This window comes from Desmodus rotundus, chromosome 4 (genome assembly GCF_022682495.2).
Source record: "Desmodus rotundus isolate HL8 chromosome 4, HLdesRot8A.1, whole genome shotgun sequence".
Taxonomy (NCBI): Eukaryota; Metazoa; Chordata; class Mammalia; order Chiroptera; family Phyllostomidae; genus Desmodus; species Desmodus rotundus.
The window spans coordinates 17,231,286-17,246,972 of NC_071390.1; the positions used below are offsets into that span (position 1 = coordinate 17,231,286).

Genomic DNA, 15,687 nt, shown 5'->3' on the forward strand with positions numbered 1-15,687 from the left:
TTACATCACTGTGTTTATTTTTTAATACTCATGCTGCGGTTATCTGTATCAGGACATTGTGTGGCTCCGCAGCATTTATTAAGCACTATATTAAACTGGTATAAACTCAGACAAAATGCCAGGAGAATGATGAACTAGTGACATTTCTGAGTTTCTCTGTAGAAAATGTCCACAAAGGCTGCCTGTGGATGACCGCATGTCAGAAGGCTGATGTAGCATTGCTGACATCACAGCGGACTCTTTCAGGGAGGGGGTGTCTTATTTGCGCTCTTGACTTTGGTAATCCTTAGATTTTATGCAATAACGGCTCCTACGTGTGAATACCAGCTGAAGATGCTGGAAGTGTGGATGCAAGAGACTGGCTTTGTCTTGTTTTCATCAACAGAGCTGGTGCTAGCACGGCCAGGGAGCCTTCACCTCACACTTCATTTGGACAGGAGGCCTACACATAGACAGATGGGGACACAGTTCTTCTTTTCAGCTGTTGGTAAACTGGCACACAACTTTCTTCACTGGCGCCTGTGGCTTTTAGCACCAAGTAGGAAACCTTAATGTGATGCCCACAATGCCCCTGCCTGACCTTTTATTTTATCTTCTGTTGCTCTCCTCTGAAAACATTAGATCCACCCTATTGAGTTGACTACTAGATGTCTGTATGGGTCATCATCTCTCTAACCTAGGACCTTTTTCCCTACTAGAATGCTATTCCACCCCCTCCATCGCTGTATCATATTGCTGCATCGCCTTGAAGATTCTGTCCATTTACGCTAAAGGCTTGCTCTGCCTTTCTTCTCCCCCAGGTCTCTTATCTGCAAGTGAAAGAACAGCAGTCCTCTGTCTACAAATGGCACCTTGAATATCAGAGCCCTGTCTCACTGGATTACTGTCTCTGTCATAGCTCTAAAGCTCCTAGGGGCAGGGAATCTGTAGCCCTTGTTCCGATCACACAATAGGGCATTGAGATGTTTCACTGAATAAATAAGTGTTTCTATTTATTCATGTACTTGATCTTGGGCTGTTGACTCTTTTTGTCTATTGATTTATGATAATTAATCATTTCTGCTAATGGGGTACCATGATATCCCAAGAAGCTTTTATTACCAACATTAATTTTAATTTTGAGATGAGTATTAATATTCTCCATCTATCTCCTGAAGTAAGAAAGGGAAAGAAGAGAAGAAAGAAATCAGATGCATTCCTGAGCCTTTGCTCTGTGCCAGGAATCTGCTAAGTGCTGTAAGATGTATATTCTAGGACAATTTATTTTAGCCTCATTTGATACATTAAAACATATCAAAGTACAGAGATGTTAAGTAACTTACCAAATGTCCCACATACAGATAAATCGATAAAAGCTGATGTGGCTGGGTGCACACCTGTCCTTTATCCGGAAACATTCAGGAAACATGTGGTGAATATCTGTACCTGGCATGCATGGAAATTCAGAAAGGTTTCAGCTTGTCTGTGAATGTACACTGATTGAAACACGGCCTCATTTATGCTATGCAAATCTATGCTCATAGTTCTGGAAGTGTCAAAAGTGAACCAACTTAAGTGGCACCCCTACTGGGAGGCCTGTTTTCAACTTCACTTATCTGCAGCTGAGCCACAGACCATGAGTGTTAACAAGGCAGAAGAGGGTGAGAGGGCTTTCCAGACACAGACCCAAGTATGTGCACAGGCCTGAAGACCTCCCTTCCCCTCTGCGAAATTCAGTTCAAGAAGGGAATTTATTCTCCCAAATACACATAAGGGCAATTAAAGATAAACAAGATACAGCCACCCTATTCCTTTCTTATATAATTAAAGGACTCTGTACTAATTTTTTTCTTCTTGTATTTATGGATAGGTTCTTTCTGAGTCCCAGAAGACCAACTCAATCTATCATATATGTGTGTGTGTGTGTGTTTATATATATAAAATATTGGCCAGTCTAAAGATGTTATCTATATGTTTATTGAGGAAATCTTTTTCTCTATGCTCTGGTAAGCATAAATATTTTACTGATAAAAATGAGCACTGCCTTTTCAGAGCCCAGAGAAAAAAAGAGAAGCATTTATGCAAAGCGGCCCAGCAAACCATTATGAACCATGACAGGGACATGTTGACAGGGACGTGCTTGTTCCAGGGCAATCTAGAAGCACAGAGCAAAGGTGCCCAGCACTTGGAGCTCCCTACAGGAAGTCAGACTTCCTGGCGAGAGATACCTGAAACTGTGTTTGAAATCTCAGTCTGAAAATAAGATGAGCAGAACATTTTGGATTAAACTTGATGTTTATGTTGCCTTTCTTTGATTTATTATCATTTTTGAGCATTATTAAACTATAATGGACAAGTAGAATTACACTGAAAGTGTGCAATGTGATAATTTGATGTACACACGTATATTGTGAAAGGGTTTTCACAACTGAGTTAACACATCCCTCACCTCACGTATTTACTTTTTGGGGTGTGCCTGAGAACTCATAACGTCTACTCTCAGCAAATTGCAATTAAAAAACATAGTATTATGAGCTGTAGTCACCATGTTACTATATATTAGATTCTCAGATCTTACTCATTTTATAAAAGAAAGTTTATGCCCTTTTACCATCCTCTGCCCATTTTCCCCTTCCCCTAGCCCCTGGCCACCATCTGTCACCATCATCATCATCATCGCTGAGTATAACAAGCGGTCTTAAAACGCACAGAAAACCACCGAACATCACAGTTCCAACCGATATGTATAAATGGGCTAGAGAACGACAGGCTGTGGTTCCGCTGTAGCAAAGTGCTTCTGCAAGATGTCTGATCAATGACAGGACTGTTGAAACCAGCACCTATGCAGACATTTCGCACTGTCTGGTGTCTGCTCTTGACAATGCACCGGTGCCACAAAGTACAAGCAGCAATAATTCTTTATAGCCTGTGACTGCGGATCTGGAGGTACGCCCAGACTGCAAGAAAGGGGTGAGCGCATCAGCAAATAAAAGTGGTTGGAAACCCTGTGGTTTGACTTTAAAGTTTTATTTTGCTGTTGCAGTTGTTTTACTACAGATGGACAAAAGTTCAGGCAGGTTAAGGGAGTTGGTTAGGCACAGCAGAAACAAAGGACTCTGTTCTGTCCCTGTCTCTTTTTGTTAGTTAGAAAGAGGGAAAAGTCCCTTGAACAATAGCTCCTGACTTTAGAGATAACAAAAGGTCTTAAGAGGCTACTGCTTTCAATTGATTTGGGGCCATGAGCACTTGAAATGATGCAACTGGATGCAGAGTAATTATTTGGCCTCTCATGGACACTAACCATAAACCAAGCAGATAGGTCTGCATGCTAGTTTCAACATCCCCTTTCTGGGATGCCAGTCTTCTCCTGGGAATAATAGCTGCTATTCATTTCAAGGGAGAAACTCAAACAGCAGGCAAAGTAGAAAGTGAACAACATGTAACTACCCCGTGGTTATTTGCAAAAAGCAGTTAACTCTTGAGGTTTCTAGTTTTAGGGTTGTAGAGGAGCTTGTTTGCTTTTTAATGCTCTTGACTCTGACCTTGCCACAAGAGGTCATCTATGATTCCACAGTGCTTCCACATGGGAAGTGGGGAGCCCCTGTCCCTGGGCAAGCAGCTGCTGCAGTATTAACCAAAATTGGTGGTGAAAGTGTTACTTTCTGCCTGTGTTCCGATTCCGATGGTGTGAAATATCCAAGTGCATGCCCCTGTCTCTTTGCGGGAAATTATAAACCCTTATTAGGACATTTCTGCTTCCTGAGAGAAGAAAGCAGGGTTTAATGTTTGAGCATAGCCTGAATTCCAGGCCATCTATCAATCAGACAAAACTTACTGACAAATGATAATAAGGCCTTAAGGAGACTCGTTTTTTTTAAAAAAAAAATGAAGAGAAACTAAGCTATCTAGGTTCCCATCTTTGAGCTGGGAAAATGAGTTCAAGTAAGAAGAGTTTTGAGAATGCCCTTAGGACAATGATTAATTTATTTATCTCAAAGAGCTAACAGACCATTTATATACTCGCCCTTCCTCCCTCTATTCCTTTCATTATTCCTACTCTCCCTCTTCCCTTTCTTCTTCATCCCTTCATTCATTTATTCCTTCCTTCTTTCCTTCAACATGTAACTATTATAGCTCAAGCACTGTGTATAGAGGAACATCTCCAGTAGCCTTCAGTTTGGGTGGCTGTGTGTGCATGTGTGTGCATGGTGGGGAAGGGGCTACTTTTATCTGGGGAAAGACACAAAAGTCATTTTAACAAACTGTTACAGGGTTTATAAAAAATAAATATTTGCTGGTAGGAGGAGGACGATTTTCCTGGAGTAACTGGGAAATAAGCAGTGGGGGAAGTGCCTTTCAGTTGGCTCATCAAGTAAGAATCAAAGAAAAATTGGGTGAAACTGGAGAAGAACATTTCAAGCTGAAGACAGAAACTTCCTGAGGCTTACTGAGGGGTAGGAAGCAAATGGGCACTTTTGGGGAATCACTCATCTTTCAGTTGTCAGGAGGTGGGGCAGCAAAAGTGAGATGGGGCCCACCAGATAGGCCTTGGGTGCCAGCCTGAGCCCTGACTGTGGGGAGTGTTTTTAGATATTTGTATTTTCTCACCTGGATTTGATGCCTGTGCTGAGTGGCTCAGGGCAGGCAGAGGCACTGCCTTTGAGGCATGTGATTATTTCCATGAAGAAAAGAAGCAAATGAAAGGAAAGTTCTGCAAATCCCAATGAAAGCAAACTATCGACATTCCCAAGTTTAATTCACCTTCCTGTATAGAAGTCTTAGAGAGAGAGTATGATCACCCACATTATTTATGTGACAAAATTATTATTTTCTATTTAACATGGCTCTCTGCAAGAATACACTACATAATACATGCCTCCAAGGCATTTTAAATAGGCTTTTATTCTATTTACACATACAGTTTCAGATATCGCTGTATTTCCCCCTCACACTGGTTCAACAACACAGAGAATGATCATTCTTGCTGTCCTGGCCACTGCACACATATTGGTTGGGCCACTTGAATCCCCATAGTGCAGAGGGTAGCAGTAGATAGTTCTACAAATTTTAAATGAGAGAATTAATTAGATCAGTTGGCTATGTAATCACTATTCAGGTCACCCCAGTAAAACCACCTGCCTTGCATCTGCCCGATAAGTCTGGAAAGTGTAATATAATGTCAGGGAGATTGTTGCAGGACAGACAGCACACGCTGTGTGTGGACTTATTTGAAAGGCTGAGCTAATAACACACAGTATCTTTGCTAGAATTGAGCCTGGCCTTCACCAAATAAAGGTTTCATTATTGTTTTTATGTGAAGTGGAAATTTTGCTGTCAGGCTTTATAAATAAATGCAATAGATATGTTTCCAGGAGGGTGGCTTTCGAAGCCTGTGGACATGAACAGTGTGTGGACTCAGCTGCGTTCCTCTGAGGCACATGCGAAGTCGCTGAGGCTGATGTTCCTCTTCATGTTTCTTCACCTTTTTCAGGTCTATGATGGGATCAAACAAGGAACCAGATCTTGTGCATCTCGAGGCCAGAACGGTGGACGGTCGTAAGTACATCCAGTTTTCCATGATGTTCACAGTAGTGTTAGTTTCACAACCACGCCTGTGTTCAGGAAGGCAATAATCCGAGTCATTTGGACATGAGGACTTTTCCTTTTCTTAGTAATTCAGCATTGTCTTAATGGTTTTTGACAACAATCATTCAGTCAAGGTGGTTTTGTCTCCAGGTAATGAGAACATTGAAAATTCCTTATTTCTACTGTGTTTTGTTGTTGCTGCTGCTGTTTTGTTTTGATTGGTTTTTCCAGTGTCCTTATTTTATCAGATGGCATCCAGGCAATGCCTCCCTGTCTTGTTTGGAGAAACACAAAGCACTCAGGAAGCACAGATGAGGAGAGAAGCATCCTGTGTGTCCCCACGATAAGCAGAGGGGACAGTCTGCTGAGTCAGTTGCTCACCTTCCGTGTTCAGAACAACCTTAGTTGGGCCATCCACAGGAAAGGACTACAGTTCATATGGAGATTGGAGCACTAGCTACATGATATAGAGGAAAGGAAGGTGAAAATTCAGAATTTCAACCATGTCTGAAAAAAGCAAAAGTCTGTTCACTAATCGTGTGACCTTGAAAAATCTACTTAGGCTCGTTATGCCTAGGTGTCTTCACTTCAGATTAAATAAGTTAACAATAATGTGACCTGTAGTAACTGACATCTACTGAGCACTTATCCTGCACCCAGAACTATGCTGAGCACTTTATATACTTTAGCACAAGGAATCCTCACAATCTGCAGGTTGTCACTCCCCTTTTGCAGATGAGGAAACCAAGTTATAGAAAGGGTTTTTTTAAGATTTCATTTATTTTTAGAGAGGGGAAGGGAAGGAGAAAGAGACGGGGAGAAAGAGAAGGAGAGAAACATCAATGTGTGGTTGCCTCTCGCGCGCCCCATACTGGGGACCTGGCCCACAACCCAGGCATGCATCCTGACTGGGAACTGAACCGGTGACCCTTTGGTTCTCAGGCTCACACTCAATCCACTGAGCTACACCAGCCAGGGCAGAAAGTTTAAACAACATATATAAACAGCAATAACAGAAGTTTTCCTCTCCTTCTTTGGTCCTGAGGATCTCCACAAGGTCTAAGAGTTGACCAGGACCCACCAGACCTAAGAGTGGGCACTACAGGTGAAAACGACAAAGGCAAAGGGAATGTGCATAAGAAAAAGGGATGAGCAGAGAAAAGATGGGGGAAGAAAGAGGTCCCAAGTGTAGAGGAGAGAGAGAGAATGGACTATCCCCAGTTACCACAGAGCAGTCACTGTTAGAGGTTGTCCAGCACTGAGCCAGAGAATGATAATCTAATTATTGAGATAAGTTCTGTTTCAATATCCAAAATATCCCTCACAACTCAAAAGCTTCATCGTCACTAGCACTTGTGCCTGTCAACTTGTCCTCAGCTCTTCTGAGCACAAAGCCTGCCATACATGCACTTCACCAGCTGACAGCCCGCAGAAGGTCACCAGGGACCCTGTAGCCCAGACCCTTCAGAAATGGCAGGTGCTTTGCTACTGTGCACACACCATGACACCTTTCATCTCTAGAGGTTTTGCTTCCTGTTTGGAGAATGAATGTATTCTTCGGCAGAATCAAAGGAAGGATAGGTCAGGGTCCAAGCTGGCCATCGCCTTCCTCCTTTATGAATTTAGGCAGGGCTGCTGTATGTCATGGTGCATGCCCCGCACTGTGCACCGTGCAGAATGAGCTCAACAGCGGAGCTTCTTTCCCACCTCTCCAATGGTGTGGACAGACATACCTCCACTGCCCTGCAGCTGGTTATGTCATCTTGGATCCCAAGGTTTGCTTCTTACTACACAATAGCCAGCACAGTCTTTTCTTAAGGTAAAAACAACCATGTCGTCTGTTTAGAGCTTTGATTTCCTTGCCATTGTTCTGGGGATAAAGAGCAAAGTTCTCACCTTGACCTACAGCTACAGCAGAAGCAGGTGCCTGTCCATTTCCTCAGGCTCGTCTCACTCTGTCTTCTCCTCGTTCCCGCCTGCAGGCCCTTGAGTTTGCTTTTAATTATTGGAACATAGAGGGTTCTAGGACTTGGTTTAAGGCTTGGATACCTGTTGTTTCCTTTGCCTGGAATACTCCCTTCCTCTTCTCCAATTAATTCAGTGTAATTAATCACTGTGAGTGGTTCAAATTTCAGATTAAGCATCCAATTCTATTATTTTTAAGATTTATTCATTTTTAGGGAGAGGGGAAGAGAAGGAGAGAGAAGAGAGAAATATCAATGTGCGGTTGCCTCTCATTCACCCCGTACTGGGGACCTGGCCCACAACCCAGGCCTGTGCCCTGACTGGGAATCTAACCAGCGACCCTTTGGTTCGCAGCCTGTGCTCAATCCACTGAGCTACACCAGCCAGGGCAATTCTATTTTTTTTTTACTTGGTATTTTGAAATAATTTTAGACTCACATAGAAGTAGCAAAAAATAGTAGAGCTCCCCTGTACTTTTCACCCAGCTTTCCCCAAAGATAGCATCCAATAAAACCATAGAATTATAACAAAATCCAGGTGTAAGTATCATTTCTTAGGGGAAGTCTTTCTTGAACTCCCATTGTAAACCAGTTTCTCAATCTCTTTGCTTTCATCCAATTCTATTATTTTCTTTTTTGTGCTCATCTCAGTTTGAAATTACACATTCCATTTACATGATTATTTGATCACAGCGTTTTCTCTCCACCAGTCAGTGCTGTGGCTGCAGGGGCCATGTGTACCTTTGTTCGATAGTCTGCCTGCAGCACCTGCCACAGTGTCCACATGTATTGGAGATGGAGCGTAATGCATATTTGTTCAATGAGTGAACGCATAGTTGACCAAGTGTCAGGGTTACCAGCTGGCTGCCTAACCTCACTCACAAGGTGGCCTGAAACTTATAGGGTGCTGCATCTCAAACTTTAACATGCATAGGGCCCACCTGGCACCCTTGTTAAAATGTAAATACTGATTCAGGAGGGACCCAAGAGTCTGCATTCCTAACAAGCTCCAAGGTGAAGCCGATGATGCTGGCTTGAAGAATATGCTTAGGATCAAAAAGTCTCATAATAAAAACTAATAAAAGAGCTTTAGGGTCTGTCTCCCTTGACTACACCTCCTGTTTGAAAAGCTCTGGATGGACTTGGTAACAACCTAGATTGCTTTCATTTTGAGCTTTTGGGGCTGCTGCTGCTTTCTGGCCTGTGGCATGTAATGCACATAGCCCCACGTCCTGAAAACAGCAAGGCCGTCTCTTTCCCTGAGCTGCACTTTCCCCCACCCGTCAATATTCCTGGGTTCCCTGCAGGCATGGAGGTTGATCATGCCCAACTGTCATCCCAGGCTTAGGTTATACAAGGCATGAAATATATCAGTTCTAATTTTATTTATTTTATTTTACTTTTTTGCAAAGGCAGCATCTTCAGAAACTATCCAAGAGTGAAAATTCAATAAAGGGATTTAATTTGAAAAGTTATCCCTGTCAAAACAAAGCAGAAAAGAAATCACCTACCAATTGAAGTAAAGGATCTAGACATAACGCCTGACCTGAGTGTAAAAAATTGAGATTTTCCTCGGTATCATGTCCTCCTTCCTTCTCCCTTCTTCTCTCTGTCCCTCCCTCTCTTTCTCTCGATCTGTCTCTCCAACACAGTAACCATGGCTCCAAGTAAAAGAAACAGAGAGGAGGAGGAGGAAAGGAATGAATTCAGAGAGCTCAGAGTGTATAGAAAAGGGTTAGCAAATGTAGGTGAGAATGTACAAGTATTTCAAAGTTAGACTCCAGGCTGTTCAGTTGCTCCAAGAGTTTCAATATTTATATGTTATCTCTGTCTCCATCCCCTGATTAAAATCTCTCTTGTTTCTCTAACTCTTCATAATTATTTAGTATAGACGTTAACTATATGGAATCCGTTGTTTATATTCTAGGTTATACATCTTGTAGAAAATATGCAAATATAAATTAATATGAACAGTTTTTTCTTTCTGATTTTTATGGGTTTAGGAAATTTGTATCCAGGGCACTGAGACATTTGACAGAGGAAAAATCCCTCACTAACTTATTTGGCTCATCCCTGTGGAATGGGTTGCAAATGCTTATCTGGATTTGTTATTCCAAGTTTAGTTTTGGTCTCATATCAAATCTCCCTAGATTACATTTTCTAATTACCGCCTGTTTCATTTGAAATCTCATATTGAGGGGAGGTGAGCTCTGGGAAGCTTTAGCTCTTTGAAGGTCTATGACTGGCATAGACGTCTCTTGCCGAGTGTGCTGTGAAAGCTGGATGTATTGTAGTGTGTAATCATGACAAGGATGCTATTCTTTCCGTAGTAACTCTGCTTTGGGAGGCAAGCTAAAGAGAGCAACCGCAATTACAATCAATCACTGGAGGCATTATTGGGAAATTTTAAACATATTTATTGAATGTAGCACTTGTTATCGGCCCCGACATGGAACTGAGGCCAGATCGACAGGTCCTCATCCAGGAAACAAAGTTTTAATGGTTACAAATCATGTGTGTGGGTGAATGTGTGTGAATGTGTACACACCCACCCATTGCACAGTAAAACTGCTACCCAGTACATCAAAACACTAAAAAGGAAACTTACATTCCATTGATTTACCTAATCTAGGCACCTTTGTGGACATGCATGTAATGTACATAGACAGTTACAGAGCAAATGGTGATCAAACTGTTTGATTAAAAGCTTTGTAAAAAAATCGTATCGTAGTTGACGTTGGTTCTGTGTAGAAGCCATAGCTCAGAGCCTGACACATTTAATGTTTATTGATCAAATAACTGCATTTGTGTGTCACTGTATAGGCACGGGCTTTTTTATAAAGCAGGGCCTTTCACCATAGGGTCTGGGGAGACAGGTGGGACTAGTGGATAAGCGTAAAAAATTCACTAACTCCCTGAAATTGCATGCCACATAATGTGTGTGTGTGTGTCTGACTTTGGAGAAAAAGAACAACTTCCGCCAGAATTCTCCCCATGGCAATCACATATGGATGTCTAGTTCTGTATTTATGCTCATCTGCAAACGGCACCTTGTGAGAGGACCTGTAACACCAAGTCGGACCTTTCCCCCTTCTCGAAAGGAAAGGTCAGGCTGCTGCCCTGACTGCTTCCATACTGGTGGTGTTCCGTGTGAGCAGGGACAAAAGATAGAGGACAGTCATGGGCCTCTGGGCCTATTTACATGAGTAAGCAACCCTGTAACAACTGGCCCAAGGCCTCCATCTCTTTCACTGGGGAAAACGGCCATGGCCTTTCCACCAACTGTGAAAATGACTGCCCAAAACTCTTCCTGAAAGGAATATCAAAAGAGAATTTCACAAGCTGGAATCAAAGGACACTCGCACCTTCATGTAACCATCATTCCACTAACCCTGGTCTTGGGTGAGAACCGGACACCTGGTGTCTACTTCCCGTTTTCCAGCCCTCCCGGCTGATCTCCACATGCAGGAGCAGCAGGGATATCAGGACCTGGACAGGGGAGCACGGCTGAAAGGAACACTGTGGGGAGGCGATAGGCCCCTCCCTTCTCACCAGTCCTCAACAGATGAGCAATGGGAAGTTTTCAGTTTTTACTCTAAGCATAGATTGCTTTTATAGCCACAGGAGTAGCAACAACAGTAAAAAGGAGAAGCATCCTCAAGTGTATCCAGGGCTGACACAGATAAATGCATATGTGTGTACACGTACGTGCACACTCACAAATGTCCACGTCGTAAAACTGTTACGCCAAATGCAGTACGACTGAATACAGTAGCAAGTTAACGGCCTTGTCAAGTCAGCACGTGTCCATTTAGCCACTTCATGGGGAGTCCCTACGTAGATCCTCACGATACAGGCAACTAAGGGTTAGTCAGTCGCTATCTTGTTAGTAGATATATAGACGTTGGGCTGCTTCAGACAGTGCTGACATGCTACACAGACACACAGGCTCCTTATTTGGTTAGTGAGCATTCAAATGTACACAAGCAGCAAGCACTGCAGAAAAAGAAATTGCCCAAACCCTGGGTTTCAGAGAGTGTGTGTTCTAAAGCTCCGTGGGTGTTGTCACGTTGCCTTCTGAAATAGTTGCGTCAAGGTGAGCTCTCTCAAGATGGGAATGTGGGTGCTTGCAAGCCCTCCATCACCCGGGACATCAGGACAGATGTTTTTAAATGTAATCCATCTACTGAGCAAAATACATGGCCTTATCCTTATTGTTTTAATTTGCATGTACTGAATTCGGACTAAGGTTAAGAATTTTTTTTTATTGGCTATTTGTATCTCCTCTCCAACAAATCTTCAAAAGATATCAAATCTCTTTATTGTTCTGGATAAGATTGACACCTTGGCATTTATGTAAAAATCAAAAAAATGCCAAAGCTGCCATCCCCACCACAGCCATCGGTAGGTGCAAAATGACAATATTAGACTCCACATTTCAGAGCCAGCATTTACTTTCTTTTTCAGTCAGTTAATTTATTCATAGCTTCTAGGGAAGAGGTTCTAAGTTTCTGCCCAACTTCAGACTCAGATGGCTCCTCAGCACTTGCCAACACACTGAGCAAATACATTCTCGCCTCTCCCCTCTGGTCCTCAAATCAAGCACCAAGGGCGAGCTAGTTCGGGGACACCTGGCACTTGGCTTTTCTCTCTAGCAATGCCATTTTGACCCTGTTTTCATACTGTGAAAGTCTCTAGGTTTTAGCTACTCCTGATTTCCACTTGGCCTCTCTGATTTAGTAGCCTAGATACAACTCTGAAAACCAACCGGAAAGGCGTGAAAAAGGTAACACCGGCCTCCACACCCAGCAATGGAAAACCAGAGAGTGACAGTGCAAGCACGGGCTCAGCGGGGCAGCACTCAAGGCCAGGTCTTTGCCCCAGTCTGTGCTCTCTCCCCCACATCCTGTGTGTCCACCATGTGTGTGGAGGTCTGTGCCCTTGCGTCCCACCCTGAGGGTAGAGGATAGAGGTGCACAAGAGAAACTTGTCATCCCCTGGACGTAACTCCAGGATGGAGGTCTAGGTTTCTGTTGGGTCCTCAGGAGCCCCGGGACACAGCAGCACCAGTCCATACAACATGTGTGTGTGGCAGCATCCAGGTATTCATTAATGCCTAATGCTTCTAACTTCTGCTTTAAAAAGAAAAACGTGAAAACAAGAGTAGCCTCATGAAGCTTGTGGCACTCAGGCATGTCCTCCCTTTGCCCTGCATGCTCCCAGGCACCAGTGATGCTATTACTATGCATTATATTCCTATTATTGGCCTGGAGATGCTGCAAGGGATACTTTTCAGTTATATGACTTACACCGCCAACTCTTGGAAGTAGGCCCTATTATTATTGTGCTCATTTTAACTATGAGGAAAATGTGGCCTACAATGATGAATTGTTTTTGCCATTGCTTTGGGGCTAGGATTTGAAGCCAGGTCTGGCTCACTCTAGACCTATTATTCATTCATTCAATAAATATCGTTAGACATACATGCTGTGGTAGGAGCTCTTCTAGGCATGAGTGATGGACAGTAGAGGTCGTTACAAAGCCCTTGCTCTCATAGTTTACCCTTTTCTAAGGGGGTACAGATTGTAAACAAATGCATAATGTCAGGTGGTAATAAGTTCTAGAAAGAAAAACAAAGCAGAGGAATCTCCAATAAGGTGAAATTTGATATTTTGCTCAGGTCCTTATGGAAGGAAGGGAGAGCACTCTGTGTCTGCCTGGTGGAAGAACATTCCAGACAGGTGGAACAGCACATGCAAAGGATATGGAGTATGGGCACGCTTGGCATGGTTGAGGTGTAGCAGGCAAGCCGGGTGGCTACGATATAGAGAGGGCAGGGAAATGTGGCATTTGTCTGTTTATTCCACTGTGGAAGGCAAGGATTGCGCCTTATTGATCTTTGCTGAACAACTACCACAGTCTAAGTATGCTACTCAGTGTTGAGGGCAATAGAAAGAGAAAGTTATGGAGTTAATAAATAGTGAAACGAACCTACTCACATTTCTCAGAGGCAGTCCCTGGAACTGACTCTTTGTCCTGGAATCAATCATATGATACGTGAACACATCTAAGTAAATGTTGCTCATCCCTCCCTCAAAAAACCCTGGACAAGGAATTCTGTGTATTTTCTTGCCAGTGCACTAAACTGCTTTCAAAATCTTCCTCCCTTCTTCCCCCCTTCTCTCCTTTCCACTGGTACTCATTCATGCTTTCCTTCCTTCTTTGTTACTGCTCGTCCTTCTCTCTCCCCTTGTGTCTCTGTCCTCTCACCTCTTTTCCTTTGTAAACTTAGTTTGGAAAGTTATTGGACAAATGCACTTCTCAGTTTTTCATGGCTGGGTGTGACCTGATGGATCACTTCATATCTTTTCCTTTTTTTTTAATAAAGAACATTTTGTGGGTTTTTAAAAAATATTTTATTTTATTTTTTTTAGAGAGGAGGAAGGAGGGAGAAAGTGAGGGAGAGAAACATCAATGTGTGGTTACCTCTCTCATGCCACAAAATGGGGACCTGGCCTGCAACCCAGGCATGTGCCCTGACTGGGAATTGAACCTGTGACCTTTTGGTTCACAGGCCAGCACTCAATCCAGTGAGCCACTCCAGCCAGGACACTTTGTATCTTTTCTTCATTTAAACTGGTTTTCTAGTGTGGCCCCGACACCTGCACACACGCCTCTCCTGGGACACACTCACCACGCTGCATGGGGACTGGCGAGTGACTTTTCTTTCTGTTAAATTCTTATGCCCTTTTGTTCTTTTGCACATCCCCAAGTCCTAGCCCTGTGGTTGGCAAAAAAAAAATATATGACCTCAGAATTTTCTCTCTAGTAATCCTGGCCTCCTGAATATCCAAAGGCTACCAATAAAAGACAACATTTAGAAAGTTACACTAAACCAAAATCAAGAGATTTCCTAGAAGGAAGCATCGCCTCATGCCAAAGGAGAATATTTGATCTGAGTGTGTATTTTTTCCAGAAATTTCTTGCCCTTTATGTACTTTTTCCGGGGCTGAGGCTAGAGCCTCACTTTTGAAGATCTCAGTTTCTAACTGGTACCTTCCACAGAAGGCTCTGGAACCTTGATGGGAATGAAGTTTACATGAGCACAAGCATGTTGACACACGTCTCCACACATGTGAGTGTGTGGGTGTGTGTTGCGTGGGAACATTTAATAAGAGGGTTCTAAAATAAATGCTAGAACAATAGAAGAACAAAAAGAAGATTTATCTGTGGAGGTAAGTTCTTGTCGGTTGACAATTAATGGGAGATGAGGGAAGCTTGAAAGTACTTATGCTTGCCTATGTGGCTTATGGTTTCATTTCCAATTAACCTTTTACAACATCAAGGCATGTTAAAGGACTGGACGCTAACTATTTGTTGAATGATAGCATCAATGAATGGATAGAGTCCTGGAGGTCTGTGATGCATAGTATTTGCTCTGTCACTTACCAACATATGGGTTTCTACAAATCTCATCCCTATGTCTGGGTTTCCTCACCTGTGAAAAGTACCTCTTTCTCAGTGTTTTGGCAAAGTTAAAAAAGAAAAAGCATGTGATCCATTTAGCATAGTTCCTGACCCAGAGAAGAGGTGCTTGGGCCATTTTGAAGGTTATTGCTACCGTTGCTGTTGATGATATCAGAGGAGAAGTGCAGGGAGGGAGAGGTCTGCCGGAGTCTCAGGAAGAACTTCGCAGGAGGCCCAGGAAGTATCTGGACAGGGTAACAGGACAAGAGCAGGCAGTTCAAACCGGAGGACCTCTCTAAATGCACACATGGTCTCTACGCTGTTTGGACAAAGCAGAAGCCCTGAAGACACGGTCTTGCCAGAACATCAGAGAGCTTTGTTTATGTGGGCAGGAAGGGGAGGAAACAGGTTTCAAAGGGCCAAGTATGGTGAAGACCTGTCAGGTGTTAAAGTGATCGTTTGGTTTTTAACATCCTTTTTTTATAGTTGGGAAAGTCTAATAACCTTCATTATATAGAAAAACAGTCTGAAGCCAGCTTGGTAAGTGACCTTCTGAGAGTCACGCAGCATGTCGGAGATGGAGGTAGGACCTAGACCGTCACTGCAGCAGGAGGGAGAGCTTGCAGGACAACACGGCTACGGGCTGGCTGGCCCTGAGTTCTGGGCTCGAAGGTGACTTCGTGTCCTCCTC

At 43.2% G+C, this 15,687-nt stretch overlaps 1 protein-coding gene across 3 annotated transcripts in view; it reads left to right on the plus strand.

Moving 5' to 3' along the window:
* Window positions 1-15,687, plus strand: part of SORCS1 (sortilin related VPS10 domain containing receptor 1) — a 480,154-nt gene that overhangs the window by 341,630 nt on the left and 122,837 nt on the right. For all 3 annotated transcript variants that reach the window (XM_053922501.1, XM_053922500.1, XM_053922502.2), the window contains exon 6: window positions 5,471-5,535. In XM_053922501.1, the coding sequence (XP_053778476.1) occupies window positions 5,471-5,535 (65 nt within the window). The remainder of the gene's footprint in view (window positions 1-5,470; window positions 5,536-15,687) is intronic.